A 21435-nucleotide genomic window follows, 5' to 3' on the forward strand; every position below is an offset into this window, starting at 1 on the left:
TTGTTAGATAGCGCCCAGTGTTCAAGTCTGTCCAGATCCTCCTGTATCCTAAGCCTGTCTTCTGCAGCGTTGGCTATTCCTGCCAGCGTGGTGTCGTCTGCAGATTTGATGAGTTCCCCATCTATCCCCTCATCTACATAAATATGACCCCCCACAAAATGCAATTTTTTGCATACACCCACATATAGGTAGGGGTGCCAGCCCTGAGCATGGCACACCCTGGGAGTTTCTGCAAATGCCCACATCTCAAGGGCCTCATTGCCTTCTGGGCAGGCGTGTTGTGTCCTTGTACCACCCCTGTGCTTGGTATTCTGCAGAGAAAGGCGGTGTGTGAATGCCAGCATGCAATTGTGGCGAATGCCAGCTTGGCTCCGGAGAAAGAGGGGGGAGGGGCACGCAGGCAGAGATCCAGGAAGGGGGGTGCATCTCTGGATAGTGAATCTCCAGGTTTGGAAATTCTTGTTTTTATTTATTTTATTTATTAACTGCAGTTTTAGGCCGCCCAGCTCCCCTAGAAGGCGAGTCTGCTTGGTTCACAACGACTAAACCAGGGATCTTCCATCTTGGCCCATTTAGGACTTGTGGACTTCAACTCCCAGAATAATGGAATAATAGAGTTGGAAGGGACCTTGGAGGTCATGTAATCCAACCCCCTGCTCCAGCAGGAGACCATTTCAGACAAGTGGCTGTTCAATCTCTTCTTAAAAACCTCCAGTGTTGGAGCATTCACAACTTCTGGAGGCAAGGAGTTCCACTGGTTAATTGTTCTCACTGTCAGGAAGTTTCTCCTTAGTTCCAGGTTGCTTCTCTCCTTGATGAGTTTCCATCCGTTGCTTCTTGTCCTGCCTTCAGGCGCCTTGGAGAACAGCTTGACTCCCTCTTCTTTGGGGCAGCCCCTGAGATACTGGAAGGCTGCTATCATGTCACTTCTAGTCCTTAGAATACAACAGAGCTGGAGGGGACCTTGGAGGTCATCTAGTCCAACTCCTTCCTCAAGCAGGAAACCCTAGACCATTTCAGACAAATAGCTGTCCAGTCTCTTCTTAAAAACGTCCAGTGTTGGAGCATTCACAACTTCTGGAGGCAGGTTGTTCCACTGGTTAATTGTTCTCACTGTCAGGAAGTTTCTCCTTAGTTCCAGGTTGCTTCTCTCCTTGATTAGTTTCCACCCGTTGCTTCTTGTCCTGCCTCCTGGCGCTTTCTTTCCTCTTCTTTCAGATCTTTCATTTCTTAGGTTCACTATTGCTTTTTTCCCATGCTTTGATGCCACAAGGGAAGCGCACTCCAGCTTCCCACAAGGGAGGAAACTCCGCAAGGGAGACTCTGCCCCCGAGTCTTGCTACAAGGCAGGCTTTGTAAGGGTTTAAAGGGGTTGCCTACTACACAGTGTGGATCCATTGACTGGAGGCGCAGGTTGAATTACGCACACGGTGTGTTTAGTAAACAGTCATTGATTGGCTGCCTCCAAAGGCTGGATCGTAAAATCAGTCTTGTGATCAGAGAAGCAGAATTTCCTCTACAGTCTAAACCAGGGCAACGTTAAGAAATGTGGGCTTCCACTCCCAGAATCCCCCAGCCAGCATGCTTTAAGAGGGGTGGACTTCCACTCCCAGAATCCCCCAGTCAGGATGCTTTAAGAGAGGAGGACTTCCACTCCCAGAATCCCCCAGTCAGGATGCTTTAAGAGGGGTGGGCTTCCCCTCCCAGAATTCCCCTCCCAGAATTCCCCAGCCAGCTTACTTAAGAGGAGTGGACTTCCACTCCCAGAATCCCCCAGCCAGCATGCTTTAAGAAGAGTGGACTTCCACTCCCAGAATTCCCTAGCCAGCCTGCTTTAAGAGGGGTGGGCTTCCCCTCCCAGAATCCCCTAGCCAGCCTGCTTTAAGAGGGGTTGACTTCCACTCCCAGAATCCCCCAGTCAGGATGCTTTAAGAGGAGTGGACTTCAACTCCCAGAATCCCCCAGGCACCCTGCTTTAAGATGGGTGGACTTCCGCTCCCAGAATCCCCCAGCCAGCCTGCTTTAAGAGGGGTGGACTTCCGCTCCCAGAATCCCCCAGCCAGCATGCTTTAAGAGGGGTGGACTTCCGCTCCCAGAATCCCCCAGCCAGCATGCTTTAAGAGGGGTGGGCTTCCACTCCCAGAATCCCCCAGCCAGCCTGCTTTAAGAGGGGTGGACTTCCACTCCCAGAATCCCCCAGCCAGCCTGCTTTAAGAGGGGTGGACTTCCGCTCCCAGAATCCCCCAGCCAGCCTGCTTTAAGAGGGGTGGGCTTCCGCTCCCAGAATCCCCCAGCCAGCCTGCTTTAAGAGGGGTGGGCTTCCACTCCCAGAATCCCCCAGCCAGCCTGCTTTAAGAGGGGTGGGCTTCCACTCCCAGAAGTCCCAGCCAGCCTGCTTTAAGTGGGGTGGGCTTCCACTCCCAGAATCCCCCAGGCACCCTGCTTTAAGATGGGTGGACCTCCGTTCCCAGAATCCCCCAGCCAGCCTGCTTTAAGATGGGTGGACTTCCGCTCCCAGAATCCCCCAGCCAGCATGCTTTAAGAGGGGTGGGCTTCCACTCCCAGAATCCCCCAGCCAGCCTGCTTTAAGATGGGTGGACCTCCGTTCCCAGAATCCCCCAGCCAGCCTGCTTTAAGATGGGTGGACTTCCGCTCCCAGAATCCCCCAGCCAGCCTGCTTTAAGAGGGGTGGGCTTCCACTCCCAGAACCAACTTCAATGCACTCTGATCCAGGAATTCTCGGAATTGAAGTTCGCACTTCTTAAAGTTGCCAAAGCTGAGAAGCTCTACTCTACAGTGTGCAACAAATAGTCTCTATGATTTTTGTCCACATTTCCGTCCACGTACGGGCATCTGCTGCTGTCTTGTTGAGGGCCTTACTCTTTTGCCAGCCTTTAAATCAGGGGTCTTCCAACTTGGCCCTTTGATGACTTGTGGACTTCAACTCCCAGCGTGCCTGGCTGGGGAATTCTGGGAGTTGAAGTCCACCAGTCATCAAAGGGCCAAGTTGGAAGACCCCTGCTTTAAATTGTAGAAAAAAAAAAGAGGGCCTGCTGGTTAGACTCCTCAAAGCAAAGGGTGCCTGTAGTCCTCAACTTATGACCGCAATTTAGCCCAAAATTTCCACTGCTAAGCAAGACAGCCGTCCCAGGGGTTTTACCCCATTTTACGACTTGCCACCATTGTTAAGTGAACCACGGCATTTGTGAAATTAATCCCACGGTCTTTAAGTGAATCTGGCTTCCCCCCCCCCGCCCCCGCCAAACAGGATCACATTACCCTGGGGATGCTGCAACTGTCGTAAATACGAGTCCGTCACCAAGTCATCTGAATTTTGATCACATGACCTCGGGGCTGCTGGAAAGGTCGTTAAGTGTGACAAATGGTCGTAACTTACGTTCTTTTGTCTGAAATGGTATAGGGTTTCCTGCCTGAGCAGGGGGTTGGACTAGATGACCTCCAAGGTCCCTTCCAACTTTTACCACTACTACTACTACTACTACTACTACTACTACTACTCTTTGACGTTCACGGTCACTAAATGAACGTCTGCAAGTGGAGGACCACCTGTATTTCTGCTTTGGCCTGGGGGAGTCTCTGGAACTGCTGGCCACCTTAACCCATCCCATTTGGAGTCTCCAAAATAGCGGGGGAGGGCATCGTTTGTATTGGAATGGGTATGCCCCCCCCACTGCTTTCTCCTTCCTAACCTCCCCCTTTCCAGGGAGTAAAATTTGGGGAGGGGGGTGCAGGGAGGCATGTGACAACCCCCCTCTCCCGCTCGGCGCTGCTTCCAGCTGCACACTGTGCCTCCAAAGGGATGCGAGAGTGGAGGCAGTTGCCATGGCGATGCCCCAACCCTCCAGCCAATTGCAGGAGGAGGAGGAGGAGGAGGAGGGATGCGTGGGACCGAGAGGGGGAGGATGGAGCGACGGGGTGGGGTGGGGGAGATCTTGGGGGGTGGGGTGTCATGGCAGATCTTGGACCGGGATGAGAGATTTTTCTTAATCAGCCTTGGGGAGACCTTGGGGGGGGGGCTGGAGGGGAGGATGGGCTGCTCAGCTGAGCCTGGCCTCCCCAGCCCCTTTGAAGGGGAGGGGGCCTAGAGAGGGGTGTCTTTGTTCAGTGGACCCTTCCGTCCTGAGAAGAGAAGGGGCCGCCCCCGCTAAGAGGCTGGTTTGCGAATAACAAGGCCTCCCTCGGAGATGGGAAGGCTTTGATAAATAGAGAAATAAAAGAAAACAAGGAAAATTGACCCTGCTTGGAACTGGTCCATGTTTACCCAGGAAGGAAGGAAGGAAGGAAGGAAGGAAGGAAGGAAGGAAAAGAGAAAAAGAGGAAGGAAGGAAGGAAATGAAAGAGAAAAAGAGGAAGGAAGGAAGGAAGGAAGGAAGGAAGGAAGGAAGGAAGGAAGGAAGGAAGGAAGGAAGGAAGGGGAAGGAGATGGGAATGGGAATGGCAATGGGAGGAAGGAAGAAGGAAGGAAGGAAAAGGGAAAAATACAAGATGGAAGGAAGGAAAGAAGGAAGGATAGAAGACAGATGGGAAGAAAAGAGAAAAAGAGGAAGGTAAGAAGGAAGGAAGGAAGGGGAAGGAGATGGGAATGGGAGGAAGGAAGGAAGGGAGAAAAAGAGGAAGGAAGGAAGGAAGTGAAAGAGAAGAAGGAAGGGGAAGGAGATGGGAATGGGAGGAAGGAAGGAAAGAAGGAAGGAAGGAAGGAAAAGGAAAAAAGACAAGATGGAAGGAAGGAAAGAAGGGATAGAAAACAGACGGGAAGAAAAGAGAAGAGGAAGAAAGGAAGGTAAGAAGGAAGGAAGGAAGGGGAAGGAGATGGGAATGGGAGGAAGGAAGGAAAAGGGAAAAGATGAGAAGGAAGGAAAGAAGGAAGGATAGAAGACAGAAGGGAAGGAAAGAAAAAGAGGTAAGGAAGGAAGGGGAAGGAGATGGGAATGGGAGGAAGGAAGGAAGGAAGGAAGGAAGGAAGGAAGGAAGGGGGAAAAAGATGAGAAGGAAGGAAAGAAGGAAGGAGAAGACAGAAAGGAAGGGAAGAGAAAAAGAGGAAGGAAGGAAAAGGGAAAAAGACAAGAAGGAAGAAAAGAAAAAGGAAAGAAGAAGGAAAGATGGGAGGGGAAGAAGGAAGGAAGGAAAAGAAAGGAGGAAAAGAAAGGAAAAAGATGAGATGAAGGAAGGAAAGGAAGGAAAGAAGGAAAAGAGAAGAAAGGAAGGAAGGAAAGAAGGATAGGAGACAGAAGGGAAGGAAAGAGAAAAAGAGAGAAAGGAAGGCAAGGAACGAAGGGGAAGGAGATGGGAATGGGAGGAAGGAAGGAAGAAAAAGGGAAAAAGACGAGAAGGAAGGAAAAAAGGAAAGAAGAAGGAAAGATGGGAGGGAAAGAGAAGGAAGAAGGAAGGAAGGAAAGGAGAAAAAAGGAAGGTAGGAAAGAAGGAAAAAAGAAGCAAGGGGAAGGAAAGAAGAAAAAGGAAAAAGATGAGAGACGAAGGAAGGAAAGAAAGAAAGGGGGAAAAGATGAGAAGGAAGGAAAAAAAGGTGGGAGGAAGGAAGGAAGGAAATTTTAGAGCAGAGAAAAGGGGATTTTCCTTCATTCCTGATTCTGCACGGAAGGATTGGCAGGAGAGAGGAATGTGCTTTTAAAATTGGCTTTCACTAATAACAAAGTAAGTGAATGAAACAGAGAGACAGAGGGAGAAAGAGACATTTGATGGGCCGGCGACCGACTGAGGGATCAAAAGAGCTGGAGACCTTTTTGTACCTGACTCTTTGCATCCCCCCTTGGACCATCGTACGCCCGGACCCCCCTACCCCCCCCCCCGTCCTTCGCTGCCTCTCAGAGTTGGCCCAAATTCACGTCCGTTGCCTCGATGACCCTGTCTAACTATCCTCTGCCCTTCCCTCCTCCTTTTGCCTTCCATCTTTCCCAACTTGGCTAGCTGGGAAATTCTGGGAGTTGAAGTCCCATATAGTCCACAAACTTGCCAAAGTTGGAAAGCGCTCCTGTAAACTATATTAATTTGTAATCTGTTCCGCCAGCGAGGAGCAATTATAGTGTTTTAGAGGCGTGTGTGAAGGCACAACACCAAGGGAGGATTCAGACTTGAGAGCACATTAGTTGCGAAGTCGTGTCCTACCTATCGCGGCCCCATGGACAACGTTCCTCCAGGCCTTCCTGTCCTCCACCATCTTCTGGAGTCCATTGAAGCTCACACCTCCTGCTTCAGGGACTCCATCCAGCCACCTCATTCTCCGTCGTCCCCTTCTTCTATTGCCCTCCATCTTTCCCAGCATCAGGCTCTTCTCCAGTGAGTCCTTCCTTCTCATTAGGTGGCCAAAGGACTTGAGTTTCAACTTCAGGATCTGGCCTTCTAAAGAGCAGTCGGGGTTGATCTCCTCCAGGACTGACCGGTTGGATCGCCTTGCAGTCCAGGGGACTCGCAGGAGTCTTCTCTAGCACCAGAGTTCAAAGGCCTCCATTCTTTGGCGCTCGGCCTTTCTTATGGTCCGGCTTTCACAGCCATACATTGCAACTGGGAAAACCATGGCCTGGACTATACGCACTTTTGTTGGCAGGGTGATGTCTCTGCTTTTTAGAATGCTGTCTAGATTTGCCATAGCTTTCCTCCCCAGGAGCAAGCGTCTTTTAATTTCTTGGCTGCAGTCCCCATCTGAGGTGATCTTTGAGCCCAGAAAAATAAAATCTGTCACTACCTCCATTTCTTCCCCATCTATTTGCCAGGAATTGAGAGGGCCGGATGCCATGATTTTGGTTTTCTTAATGTTGAGTTTCAAGCCCACTTTTGCACTCTCCTTCTTCACCCGCATCAAGAGGCTCTTTAGTTCCTCTTCGCTTTCTGCCATTAGAGTGGTATCATCTGCATATCTTAGGTTGTTGATATTATAATATTATAAATATTATAAATATCAAAGGTTAAATTGGAATATCAACGGGAAACTAAAAACTGGGTACAAATTAATAACAGGATATGGATTGTTTATGAAGATTGGATGTAATTAAGATACGTCTAAGTGAAAAGTTTGATAAATGTGATAAGGATGCTCCGTGACGAGTCTTGCAGACGGATCTACTCACCCTGGACAGAGCCTTGAAGACCGCTTGATAGATGGGCTCCATGCATCCTACCGCTGGTCACAGCCGCGTGTTCTAGTGTGCTGTCTGGATTTGCCATAGCTTTCCTCCCCAGGAGCAAGCGTCTTTTAATTTCTTGGCTGCAGTCCCCATCTGGGGTGATCTTGGAGCCCAGAAAGATAAAATATAAGATTATGTGACCTCATTTGTCCTCTCTGCTCGCTTCCAGGAAGTTCCGACTCACAAAACAAGGTGCTGATTGTATTTATGCGCTCACTCATCTTTCCAGTTCCAGCAGCTTTAAGCAATCAAAGGCAATTAAAGAGCAGTAACTTGCAAACATTTACGCATGCAAGCTGGTAAAAAGGATCCTGATGATGTGACAAGGATTTGCAATGATATCATTGGGAGACCGGCTGACCTTGCATCTGGAACAGCTGCCTTTTTCATCCGCTTGGGGAAGGCCTGAAAAACTGGAGCACAGATCTGAGCATCTCTTTACCCCTTGCTCTGCTTCTACCGTCACAACAAGCCTGTGAGGAAGGTTCGGGCTTCCAGGCTTATGTCAAAAATGTTCTATAGCTGGGCAAGAATTGGTCCTGTAACCTCATTGGGTATGTTTGGTGCCTGGACTTATTTAAGAATAAGAAAGGTGGAATGGATGGATGGATAGGAAGAAAGGAAGGGAGAAGGGGAAGGGAGAGAGAAGGAAAAGAAAGAAAGAAAGAAAGAGAAAGAAAGAGAGAGAGAGAGAGAGAAAGAAAGAGAAAGAAAGAAAGAAAAAGAGAAAGAAAGAAAAACGGAGATGGAAGGAAGGAAAAGAAGAGAAGGAGAAGGAAGAAAGGGAAAGAGAAGGGAGGGAGAAGGAAGGAAGGAAGAAAGAAAAAAGAAAGAAAGAGAAATGAAAGAAGAAAGAAAGAAAGAAAGAAAGAAAGAAAGAAAGAAAGAAAGAAAACGGAGATGGAAGGAAGGAAAAGAGAAAAGGAGAAGGAAGAAAGGAAAGAAGAAGGAGAAGGGAGGGAGAAGGAAGGAAGGAAGGAAGAAACAAAGAAAAAGAGATGGAAGGAAGGAAAAGAGGAGAAGAAAGGAAAAAGAAAGAAAGAAAAGAAAAGAAAGAAAGAGAAAAAGAGATGGAAGGAAAGAAAAGAGGAAGAGAGGAGAAGGAAGGAAGGGAGAGGGAGGAAGAAAAAGAAAAAGAAAGGAAAAAAGAGATGGAAGGAAGGAAAAGAGGAAGAGAGAAGGAGAAGGAAGAAAGGAAGGAAGGGAGAGGGAGGAAGAAAAAGAATGAAAGAAAAAGAGATGGAAGGAAGGAAAAGAGGAAGGGAGAAGGAGAAGGAAGAAAGGGAGAGGGAGGAAAGAAAGAAAAAGAAAAAAAGAAAGATGGAAGGAAGGAAAAGAGGAAGGGAGGAGAAGGAAGGCAGGGAGTGAGGGAGGGAGGAAGAAAAAGAGAAAATGGAGATGGAAGGAAAGAAAAGAGGAAGGGAGAAGGAGAAGGAAGGAAGGAAGCCAAAGAAAGAAAGAACAGAAGGGATGGAGGAAGGAAGTAAAGGAAGGAAGGAGGCCAAATTTTAATCAGGTGACCATGGGGGATGCTCCGATGGTCGTAAATGGGAGGACTGGCCATCAGCCCTTTTTTTCAGCGTGGTTGTCACTTCAAAGGGTCGCTAAACGATGGTCGTAAGTCGAGGACTCCCTATATCGCACCTTCTGGAACTGGAGGAAATGGGTCCTAGCCCCCTTAGCCCCCCCACCCCCACCCCCATGGCCATCCCACCCCAACTCATCCCTTCTGCTTCTCTCACTCTCTCTGTTTCTGAGCAGCAAAATGTGGACGCTGTCCTGTGCCCTGTGTTTTATTTCCGACAAATATTTTATTTCCCTTCCCGCCCTCCCCAAGGTGTGGGGGGGGCATTGTTCAGACCCCCTGACTCACTTTCAAGGTGGGGAGGAAGAGGGGAGGAGTCTTTGTTTTTGGTTCCCCCCACCCCCCCACTGGAGCGCCAGGCTTCCTTTCCCAAGCTGACCCACTTTTGGACTTGGACAGTGTCCAGCGGGGGCTGGTGCCAGGGAGGAGGTGGGGGGGGCTCAAGCAGGCGTAAATAATTGCGGGGAAGTATGTCAGAGAGAGGGGGGCTTATGGGGGGGCATGGGGGTGGTGGGGAGGCTTAGAAAGGCAATGCCATGGAGGGGGGGGGGAGAGAAGGGAAGGGCAAGGGGAGAGACGAGGAATGGAAACGATGTTGGCTTCCCTGCTTGCAACTCAAGAGTTCCTCCTTTGAGTTTGGGGCTCTCCCCTTTGCAATGGAGGTAGTCCTTGACTTACAACGAGGATTCGTTTAGCGACCGGAGTTGAAACAGCACTGGAAAAAAAGCGACTTAGGACACTTTTTCCACCCTGACGAGGCGGTTGCAGCATCCAACGTGATCAAAATTCAGACGCTCGGCCATTGACTCGTACTTACGATGGTCGCCGTGTCCCGGGGGCGGGGTCACGTGATCCCCTTGGGCGACTTTCTGATAAGCGGAGTCAATAGGGGGAAGCCGGATTCGCTTAACGACTCTGTGACGAACGTCACAACGGCAGGGATTCACTTAACAACTGTGGCAAGATAAGTCGTAAAACGGGGCAAAATTCATTTAACAACGGACTCACCCAGAGACAAAAATTGGGGCCTCCGTTGTCATAAATCGAGGGCTGCCTGTAAATCTTGCAGCTCAGTGCAGATCTAAAACTTTTTGGTCTTAAGTTTTGGGGGTGTCTTTAAGGTGGAGGTGATTGAAAGAATGAGTTCAAATCAAGTCTTCTTTTGTGCCTAAGGTGGGACTAGAACTCACCGTCGCCTGGTGATTGGCCCAAAGTCACCCAGCTGGCTTTTATGCTTAAGGCGAGACTAGAACTCACAGTCTCCTGATGATTAGCTGAAAGTCACTCAGCTGCCTTTTATGTTTAAGGCAGGACTAGAACTCACTGTTGCCTGGTAATTGGCCCAAGGTCACCCAGCTGGCTTTTATACTTAAGGTGGGACTAGAACTCACTGTCGCCTGGTGATTGGCCCAAAGTCATCCAGCTGGCTTTCATGCTTAAGGAGGGACTAGAACTCACTGTCGCCTGGTGATTGGCCCAAGTTCAACCAGCTGGCTTTTATACTTAAGGTGGGACTAGAACTCACTGTCGCCTGGTGATTGTAATAGTAATAGTAGTAAAGTTGGAAGGGACCTTGGAGGTCATCTAGTCCAACCCCCTGCTCAGGCAGGAAACCCTACACCATTTCAGACAAATGGCTGTCCAGTCTCTTCTTGGCCCAAGTTCAACCAGCTGGCTTTTATCCTTAAGGCGGGACTAGAACTCACTGTCGCTTGGCGATTGGCCCAAAGTCACCCAGCTGGCTTTTATGCTTAAGGCGGGACTAGAACTCACTGTCGCCTGGCGATTGGCCCAAGTTCAACCAGCTGGCTTTTATACTTAAGGTGGGACTAGAACTCACTGTCGCCTGGTGATTGTAATAGTAATAGTAGTAAAGTTGGAAGGGACCTTGGAGGTCATCTAGTCCAACCCCCTGCTCAGGCAGGAAACCCTACACCATTTCAGACAAATGGCTGTCCAGTCTCTTCTTGGCCCAAGTTCAACCAGCTGGCTTTTATCCTTAAGGCGGGACTAGAACTCACTGTCGCTTGGCGATTGGCCCAAAGTCACCCAGCTGGCTTTTATGCTTAAGGCGGGACTAGAACTCACTGTCGCCTGGCGATTGGCCCAAGGTCAACCAGCTGGCTTTTATGCTTAAGGCGGGACTAGAACTCACCGTCGCCTGGCGATTGGGTAGCTAAATCCCAGCTTTGTCCGTCTCCTTATCCTTTCTCGCCACCAATGCTGGTTCCTTCCTTCCTTTTCCCAGACTTCAATTACGGCACGGAGGAGTACGATGCGGAGGGCAACGAGGAGATCCGTGTTCGGCCCGGCGGCTCGGAAGCCATGCCTTACATCGACGAATCGCCCACCATGTCCCCCCAACTCGGCGCCCGCAATGCGGAGGGCGGCAACGACGGAGGGACGTCGCAAAGCGTTTCACCCACCCCGACTGATGGGCTGGGCACCCTGGTGAGTTTCTTTGCTTCAACGCAGCATCGAGAATCCTTGCAATTAACCTTAACTGATATTTTTTTTTAATTTATTTAAAAGTTTTATAAATTTATTACAATATAAACCCCCACCCCTTCCCCCCTCCCCCACTTCCCAGAGCTGATTACAGGGTAAAAAATAAAATAAACCAGTGGTTCTCAACCTTTTTAATGCCACGACCCCCAACCGGTCGTAAGTCGAGGACTACTCAACCGGTGGAGCACCGTTTGCAGAAGGGGACTTTTGGCGGGCTCAGCAGGGCAGAGACAGCCTGGACAATTCCTATTGGCTTTTGGAAGCCAATAGAGTTAGACTCTATTCAAGAGAGTCTATTCTATTGGCTTTCAAAAGCCAATAGAATAAAAGGGAGTGGCACAGCTAAGGAAAAGGGGGGTAAAAATGGCGGACTGCATTGTTTGGCGACCCCCGTGAAATGGTCGTTCGACCCCAAATGCGGTCCTGACCCACAGGTGGAGAACCACTGAAATAAACAAACATAATCTAACTAACATAAACCAACTATACTATCAATCAACACCATAACACACTTTAACTCCTTCTCAAAACAAATATTAACAAATTAAATCAAAAATAATAATATAATTAAAACTAATAATAATTATCTAAGATCTACTCAAACGCAAGATAATACTTTTCAATTTCATATTGCTTCTGAGTATAATCAATGTATCTTCTCCAAACCATAATATATTTTTCTTGTGAATGGTCCTTCAAGTAGGTGGAGATTTTCGCCATATCTGCTAAATTAGACACTTTAAGTATCCATTCTTCCAAGGTAGGCAATAAGTTTTTCTTCCAATATTGCCCCACCAATAATCTTGCAGCTGTTATAAGGTTCAGCATCAAATTAGTTTCTTTAACATCAAAATCTACAATAATACCCAACAAAAATAATTGCGGAGTAAACTTTATCTTTCTCTTAAAAATCTTTTGAATATTCCACCAAATCTTAATCCAAAAAGCTTTAATATCTCTACACCAAATATGAAAATAGGTTGCATCTAAATTTCCACATCTCCAACATTTGGGCTGTAAATTCGGATACATGTGGGACAATTTTGGGGGATCCAAATGCCACCTATAAAACATTTTATAAAAATTTCCTCTTAAATTTGCGCTTGAGTAAATTTTACATTTCTAACCCAAATTGTCTCCCGTGTATCCAATAAAATCGGCTCTTGAATATTTTGTGCCCATTTGATCATATAGTCTTTAACTCTGTTTCAGAATCCAATTCTATTAAAACATTATAAATTCTTTTTATATGAGCTCGACTTTGATCTTTAATCTGTTTTACCAAATTCACATCCCCTAAAGTAATACCAACCTTTTGATCTATACTCCATCTCACTAACAATTGGTTATAATAAAACCAAAAATATACAATATTTTCTTGCTTCAACTCAGTTAAAGACTTTAATTGCCAATGCTGCCCAACCAAACTAAGTAATTCCTTATAAGAAATCTTATCCAAATTTACTCCCCTAGATACTCCCTCTATCACGTGTCCTGGAGCCCCCCAAATTGGGATTTTATAATTTAACCTATAAACCTTAACTGATATTGTGGGTCGCTTTTGTATAGCTGAGACCCCGTTACATTCCAAGGGCAGATGGTCCTCGATTTACGACTGTTTCTGTAAGTACAGGTCAGAGTTACGACAGAGCTGGGAAAAGTGGTTTACGGCCTGTCCTCAAAGTTACGACCGTCGCACCCTCTCTGTGGTCAAGGGATCACAATTTGGGGGCTGGGCAGCCAGCTCGCATTTGCGATGGTTGTCGTATCCCGCCGTCATGCGATTGCCATTTGTGAGCTTTCCAGTTGGCTTCTGACAAGCGAAGTCAGAGAGGGAAGCCGGATCCGGTTAACGACCGCAGCAAAAGTGATGGTCAAATCAGGCGTGGTTGTGTGACGACCCGCTGAATGACTGCATGGCTTAGCAACCAAAATGCTATGCTTATTGCGGTCGTAAGTTGGGAACTACCTGTAACGCAATTTTTGTTGTCTGTGTGAGGACTAAGTTAGTTTAGAATGGAATGGAATGGAATGGAATAGAATAGAATAGAATAGAATAGAATAGAATAGAATAGAATAGGAATATGGAAGGGACCTTGGAGGTCTTCTAGTCCAGCTCCCCGCTTAAGCAGGAGAACTTATACCATCACAATTGCTAAATGAATGGTTATAAGTGGGGGACTGTCGCTTTTATTTGATGGAAAGCGACATGAGATAATGGTGAATGCAGTGACGGAACTGGAGAAACTCCTGAGCAGGGGATTGGACTAGATGACCTCCAAGGTCCCTTCCAACTATTCTATTCTATTCCATTCCATTCCATTCCATATTTTCTATTCTATTCCATTCCATTCCATATTTTCTATTCTATTCTATTCTATTCTATTCTATTCTATTCTATTCTATTCTATTCTATTCTATTCTATATTTTCTATTCTATTCTATTCTATTCTATTCTATTCTATTCTATTCTATTCTATTCTATTCTATTCTATTCTATTCCATATTCCATATTCTATTCTATTCTATTCCATATTCCATATTCTATTCTATTCTATTCTATTCTATTCTATTCTATTCTATTCTATATTTCATATTCCATATTATATTCCACATTCCATATTCTATTCTATTCTGTAATCCTGTCCTATCCTATCCTATCCTATCCTATCCTATCCTATCCTATCCTATCCTATCCTATCCTATTCTATTCTTTATTCCATTCCATTCCATTGTCTATTCTGTTGTCCTAATATTCTAGTTTCTGCCAGCAGAACATCAGAAGGAATCAGCCTAACAGCCTATGCTTGTAATAATGCAGCTAGTCATTTACAAAAGTTCATTTAGTGACCGTTACAACAGCAGTAAAAAAAATGACATAACGTTTTTCACACTTACGACCATTTGCAGCATCCCCATAATCATGTGATCAATATTTGGGCACCTGGCAACCGGTTCATATTTATGATGGGCGCAGCATCCTGGGGGGGTCACGTGATCCGTTTTTGCGACGTTTGGACAAGCAAAGTCATCAGGGGAGGCCAGATCCGCTTAACGACCGTGTTAATAGCTTAACAAGTTCAGTGATTCACTTATCACCCGTGGCAAGAATGGTTGTAAAATGGGGGCAAAACTCAACAACGGTCTCGCTTAGCAATGGAAATTGCTCCCTTGTGGGTCGTAAGCCGAGGACTTCCTGTGGTCCTCTTTTTTAAAGGCATTGGAGAAAATGAGAGAATAAGGTTCTCTCTGGATGGGCCTTGTTGTCCTTTGGTGGTCTCAGCCACCTCCCACCGAAACATCTGGAGCACAGCTGTGCACACAGCAGCCGTCTGTTGATTTCACACAGCAGCTTAATTGTGTTCCCAGTCAGCTTACGACAAGCACCATCAGTGGCCAAACCGACAGGAGAAAAAAGTCTCAGGTTATGGTCACTTGGTGTCTCATTTAATGACCGCAGCGATTTGTTTAACGAACATGCCAAAAAAAAAAAAGAGGAAAAATAGGGTGCAATCATGGTGCCTCGCTGCACGACCGCACTGCTTAACAATAGATTTTTTTCGGTCCCATTTTATTTTTTAATTTACATTTCATATTATTTAACCGCCCGTCTCCTTCGGAGAGGAACAATTGTGGTCATAAATTGAGGAGTGTAATAGATTTGCTCTGTGAGAAACTCAATTGTTTCTCCCCCCGCCAAAATAGTTTGTAGTTAACGCAGGCTACCCAGTGACTTGCTTAATAGATTACCTGTTGGCCTCGTTTGTTGTTGTTGTTAGTTGCGAAGTCGTGTCTGACCCATCGCGACCCCATGGACCACGTTCCTCCAGGCCTTCCTGTCCTCTCCCATCTTCTGGAGTCCATTGAAGCTCACACCTACTGCTTCAGTGACTCAATCCAGCTATCTCATTCTCTGTCGTCCCCTTCTTCTCTTGCCCTCCATCTTTCCCAGCATTAGGCTCTTCTCCAGTGAGTCCTTCCTTCTCATTAGGTGGCCAAAGGACTTGAGTTTCAACTTCAGGATCTGGCCTTCTAAAGAGCAGTCGGGGTTGATCTCCTCCAGGACTGACCAGTTTGGTCGCCTTGCAGTCCAGGGGACTCGCAGGAGTCTTCTCCAGCACCAGAGTTCAAAGGCCTCCATTCTTTTGCGCTCAGCCTTTCTTGTGGTCCAACTTTCACAGCCATACATTGCAACTGGGGAAACCATGGCCTGGACTATACGCACTTTTGTTGGCAGGGTGATGTCTCTGCTTTTTAGAATGCTGTCTAGATTTGCCATAGTTTTCCTCCCCAGGAGCAAGCGTCTTTTAATTTCTTGGCTGCAGTCCCCATCTGTGGTGATCTTGGAGCCCAGAAAAATAAAATCTGTCACTACCTCCATTTCTTCCCCATCTATTTGCCAGGAATTGAGAGGGCCGGATGCCATGATTTTGGTTTTCTTAATGTTGAGTTTCAAGCCAACTTTTGCACTCTCCTTCTTCACCCGCATCAAGAGGCTCTTTAGTTCCTCTTCGCTTTCTGCCATTAGAGTGGTATCATCTGCATATCTTAGGTTGTTGATATTTCTCCCGGCAATCTTAATTCCAACTTTTGATTCATCTAGCCCTGCCTTTCTCATGATGTGCTCTGCATATAAGTTAAACTGGCAGGGCAACAGTATACAGCCTTGCTGGACACCTTTTCCAATTTTGAACCAATCAGTGGTTCTGTGTCCAGTTCTCACTGTTGCTTCTTGACCCACATATAGGTTTTTCAGGAGACAGATAAGATGGTCTGGTGCTCCCATTTCTCTTTAAGAACTTGCCACAATTTGTTGTGATCCACCTTTTGGCAAAGAGGCATTTTTCACCCAGGAAGTTTTTTTTGGGCAGAATTTGCTCATCCTCCATTGCAGTGGTTCTCAACCTGTGGGTCGGGACCCCATTTGGGGTCAAACCACCATTTCACGGGGGTCGCCAAACAACGCAGTCCGCCATTTCCCCCCCCCCCTTCCTTAGCTGTGCTACTCCCTTTTATTCTATTGGCTTTTGAAAGCCAATAGAATAGACTCTCTTGAATAGTCTAATTCTATTGGCTTTCAAAAGCCACTAGGAATTGTCCAGGCTGTCTCTGCCCTGCTGAGCCCGCCAAAAGTCCCATTCTGCAAACGGTGCTGCACCAGTTGATTAGTCCTCGACTTACGACCGGTTGAGTAGTCCTCGACTTACGACCAGTTGGGGGTCGCGGCATTACAAACATTGAGAACCACTGCTCCATTGGGTGGCCCCTCTTCTCTTTGATCTGGGCTACTGCTCCATCTGGTGGCCGAAGCGTGGTATTGCATGTCCTTCATTTGCATTTTACTCAGACGTCCTTATTTAAAAATAAACTTTTAACGGGAGGAAGTAAAGTTGGAGCAAAGGGGCAGACCTTGGTGGTAAGGAGAGGCGGCTGGGGAAGGGGGAACCGCCAACCAGGACTGCATCTTTTGCAAGGAAGCAGCCCTCCCCCCACTAACGTGATAAAATTCCTTGTTTTGAAATGCTAAATTAAGTCTGGTTTAATGGGACTTTTCAGCAACCTGTTGGATTCGTTTTCATTTCTTATTTCTTTATTGGCTGTGTGAGCCACACTTGGCCTAGACTAGATTTCCTGGCAGCATTAAGATGCGTGGACTTCAACTCCCAGAATTCACCTGGACATCCACCTGTCTGAGACGGTGTATAGGTTCTCCTGCTTGAGCAGGGGGCTGGACTAGAAGACCTCCATGGTCCCTTCCAGCTCTATTCTATTCTATTCTATTCTATTCTATTCTATCCTATCCTATCCTATCCTATCCTATCCTATCCTATCCTATAATTCTATTCTATCCCATAATTCTATTATTCTATTCTATTCTATTCTATCCCATAATTCTATTTTATTCTATTCTATCCCATAATTCTATTCTATTCTATTCTATTCTATCCTATAATTCTATTCTATCCCATAATTCTATTCTATTCTATTCCCCAGCCAGCTTTGTTTTGCTGGCTAGGGAATTCTGGGAGTTGAAGTCCACTCACCTTAAAGGTCGAGAAACACTGGCCTAGACATATAAGTAGATCTACAGATATTCATTTAGCACCCGTTCAAAGTTACAGTGGCAGTAAAACAAGTGACTTGCATCCAGTCCTCACACTTATGACCCTTACAGTCACGTGATCAAAATTTGGGCGCATATATTTACGATGGTTGTAGGGTCCCGGGGTCCCGTGATCGCCATTTAGCTACCTTTCCCGGCGAACTCCAACAAGCAAAGTCAATGGGGGGAAAGCCGGATTCACTTAATGACTGGGGATTCACTTAACAACTTGCAGCGATTCTCTTAACAACAGGTCGTAAAAGGTCGTCAAATGGAGTGCATCTCACCGAACGCCTGCTTTGCTTAGCCAGAGAAAGTCCGCTTCCGGTGGTGGACATAAGTCAAGGATTAGGGGGCGGCAAACAACTTTGAATAAATAGAATAGAATAGAATAGAATAGAATAGAATAGAATAGAATAGAATAGAATAGAATAGAAAGAGTTAGAAGGGACCTTGGACATCATCTAGTCCAACCCCCTGCTTTGGCAGGAAACCCTATACCATTTCAGACAAATGGCTGTCCAGTCTCTTCTTAAAAACTTCCAGTGTTGGAGCATTCACTGCTTCTGGAGGCAGGCTGTTCCACTGATTAATTGTTCTCACTGTCAGGAAGTTTCTCCTTAGTTCTAAGTTGCTTCTCTCCTTGATTAGTTTCCACCCGTTGCTTTTTGTTCTGCCTTCAGGTGGTTTGGAGAATAGCTTGACTCCCTCTTCTTTGGGGCAGCCCCTGAGATACTGGAAGACTTACTATCATGTCCCCCCTGGTCCTTCTCTTCATTAAACTAGACATACCCAATTCCAGCAACCGTTCCTTATATGTTTTAGCCTCCAGTACCCTCATCATCTTTGTTGCTCTTCTCTGCACTCTTTCTAGAGTCTCAACATCTTTTTTACATCGTGGCGACCAAAACTGGATGCAGTATTCCAAGTGTGGCTTTACCAAGGCCTTGTAGAGTGGTATTAACCCTTCACGTGATCTTGATTCTATCCCTCTGTTAATGCAGCCTAGCACTGTGTTGGCTTTTTTGGCAGCTGCAGCACACAGCTGGCTCCTGTTTAGGTGATTGTCTACTAGGACTCCGAGATCCCTCTCACAATTACTACTATTGAGCAAGGTACCCCCTATACTATACCTGAACATTTGGTTTTTCTTGCCTAAATGAAGAACCTTGCTTTTTTCATTTGATTTCAAAGGATATCAAATTCTCTGTGTGGACTTCAACTCCCAGAATGCTCAGCGATGCTTCTGCAGGCTAGGGAATCCTGGGTGGTGAAGTTCACCCATCAGGAAGTTGGGGAAATTGTGGAAACACCCCCGAAGAGACTTCCTTTTTAAAACGGCTTTCTTTGGTTCGGTCTGAACGATTGGCCAACCGGCAGATTTCAACTTCCTGTCTCGCTGCTAGTATCCTTTCTCTCTGCGGAACGGCATCCATTTTTCTGCCTTGTTCCCAAGCGTCCTGGAGCATTTCTTGGCCATTTCGGTGGGCGGCGTTTTTTTTCTGCCGATTTTGTGGTCGGAAATCGAAAATAGCCATAGCAGTGTGACTTAGGCAGGCCCTCTACTCACAACGGAAGTTTTAATGTTTTGCTGTGTTATTTTTATTCTGCGGTAAGCCGTCTGTAGCCAGAATCTATATTGGGATAGAGTTGGAAGGGACTTTGGAGGTCTTCTAGTCCAGCCCCCTGCTCAAGCTGGAGGTCCTATGTCATTTCAGACAGTCTCTTCTTAAAAACTTCCAGGTATGAAGCGCCCACAAATTCTGGAGGCAAGGAGTTCCACTGGTTAATTGTCCTCACTTGTTAGGAAGTTTCTCCTTAATTCCAAATTGCTTCTCTCCTGGGTTAGTTTCCCTCCGTTGCTTCTTGTTCTGCCCTTGGGCGCTTTGAAGAATAAACTGGCCCTGGCATATACAGACTTGAACACTGGGCACTAACTAACAAAATGAAATTCAATGGTGAAAAAAGCAAGGTTCTACATTTAGGCAAGAAAAACCAAATGCACAAGTACAGCATAGGTGGCACCATGTTCAATAGTAGTAACTGTGAGAGGGACCTCGGAGTCCTAGTAGACAATCACCTAAATATGAGCCAGCCGTGTGCTGCAGCTGCCAAAAAGGCCAACACAGTGCTAGGCTGCATTAACAGAGGGATAGAATCAAGATCACGTGAAGTATTAATACCACTCTACAATGCCTTGGTAAGGCCACACTTGGAATACTGCATCCAGTTTTGGTCACCACGATGTAAAAAAGATGTTGAGACTCTAGAAAGAGTACAGAGAAGAGCAACAAAGATGATTAGGGGACTGGAGGCTAAAACATATAAGGAATGGTTGCAGGAATTGGGTATGTCTCGTTCAACAAAGAGAAGGACGAGGGGGGGGGACAGGATAGCAGCCTTCCAGTACCTCAGGGGGTGCCCCAAAGAAGAGGGAGTCAAGCTATTCTCCAATGCGCCTGAAGGCAGGACAAGAAGCAACGGGTGGAAACTCACCAAGGAGAGAAGCAACCTAGAACTAAGGAGAAACTTCCTGACAGTGAGAACAATTAACCAGTGGAACAACCTGCCTCCAGAAGCGGTGAATGCTCCAACACTGGAAGTTTTTAAGAAGAGACTGGACAGTCATTTGTCCGAAATGGTGTAGGGCAGTGGTTCTCAACCTTTCTAATGCCGTGACCCCATAATACAGTTCCCCATGTTGTGGTGACCCCCAAGTGGGTGTGGCCACCAATAAGAGGGAATAGGTCAGCTAGGGAAAAGGGGAAAAAATGCGGACAACGTAGTTTGGCGACCCCCGTGAAATGGTCGTTCGACCCCAAATGGGGTCCCGACCCACAGGTTGAGAACCACTGGTGTAGGGTTTCCTGCCTGAGCAGGGGGTTGGACTAGATGACCTCCAAGGTCCCTTCCAACTTTACTGTTATTATTATTTAATAAATAAATAAATCACTTTATCAATAAGCTGCCTAAGGCACGTCAGCCTTTGATAGGTAGTCCTTGATTTATGACTACAACGGAGCCCCAAATTTTATGTCGCTACGCCAGACGGCGGTGAAGTGAATGTTGCCCCGTGTTACGACCTTTCTTCCTATGGTCGTTAAGTGAATGTTAAGTTAGCAATGTGGTTCTTAAACTGAATCTAGATTCATCGTTGCGTTTGCCTGTCGGAAGTTCGCAAAAGGGGATCGCGTGACCCTCCCCCACCCCCTCGGGGACGCTGCAACTGTCCTAAGTACAAGTCAGTTGCCGAAGTATTTGGATTTGGGTCATGTGACCGTGGGGATGCTGCAACGGCCGTAAGTGTGAAAAAAAACAGTCATAAGTCACTTTTTTCAGGGCTGTTGTAACTTTGAACGGTCACTAAACGAATGGTGGTAAAGCGAGGACCGCCTGTCTTCCGCTCCATAGTGCTTTTACAGCTCTCTCTGAGCAGTTTACAGAGTCAGCCTACTGTCCCCCCAACAATCTGGGTCCTCGTTTTAATGACCTGGGATGGACGGAAGGCTGAGTCAACTTTGAGTTGGTGAGGATCGAACTGCTGGCTGTGGGCAGTGTCAGTCTGCAATGCTGTGTTCTAACCACTGCGCCACCACCCTTCCTTCCTTCCTTCCTTCCTTCCTTCCTTCCTTCCTTCCTTCCTTCCTTCCTTCCTTCCTTCCTTCTCAACCATTTCCTTGGCTTCTTACGACTATAACTTTGGTGTGTGTGTGTGTGTGTGTGTGTGTGTGTGTCTTATAATTTTTGTTGATTGCTTTTATTTAGTATCCTGTGATAGTCACTGAGTTTGTATCTTATGATTTGTGACGATTGTACTTTTATGATTAGGATCGCGATTTATCGCTTGTTTGCTTGTTATGTACACGGAGAGCTTCTGCACCGGAAACAAATTCCTTGTGTGTGTGTGTGTGTGTGTGTTTGTGTGTGTTTGTGTGTCCAATCACACTTGGCTCCATTGTGGTCGTAATTCGAGGACTACCTATAAGAGGCTGGCATGCGTTAGGTCATTTATTGATAAATTTATTTATGTATTGAATTTATACGCCTCTCACCTCGCCTAGAGGCGAGTGCAGATGGCC

At 46.6% G+C, this 21435-nt stretch overlaps 1 protein-coding gene across 2 annotated transcripts in view; it reads left to right on the top strand.

Moving 5' to 3' along the window:
- Window positions 1–21435, top strand: part of ABR (ABR activator of RhoGEF and GTPase) — a 166536-nt gene that overhangs the window by 34169 nt on the left and 110932 nt on the right. For both annotated transcript variants that reach the window (XM_039366945.1, XM_039366944.1), the window contains exon 2: window positions 10994–11196. In XM_039366945.1, the coding sequence (XP_039222879.1) occupies window positions 11071–11196 (126 nt within the window). In that variant the 5' untranslated portion in view covers window positions 10994–11070. The remainder of the gene's footprint in view (window positions 1–10993; window positions 11197–21435) is intronic.

Source organism: Crotalus tigris, unplaced genomic scaffold, assembly GCF_016545835.1.
Source record: "Crotalus tigris isolate CLP2741 ecotype Arizona unplaced genomic scaffold, ASM1654583v1 scf7180000020497.760770, whole genome shotgun sequence".
Classification (NCBI taxonomy): domain Eukaryota; kingdom Metazoa; phylum Chordata; class Lepidosauria; order Squamata; family Viperidae; genus Crotalus; species Crotalus tigris.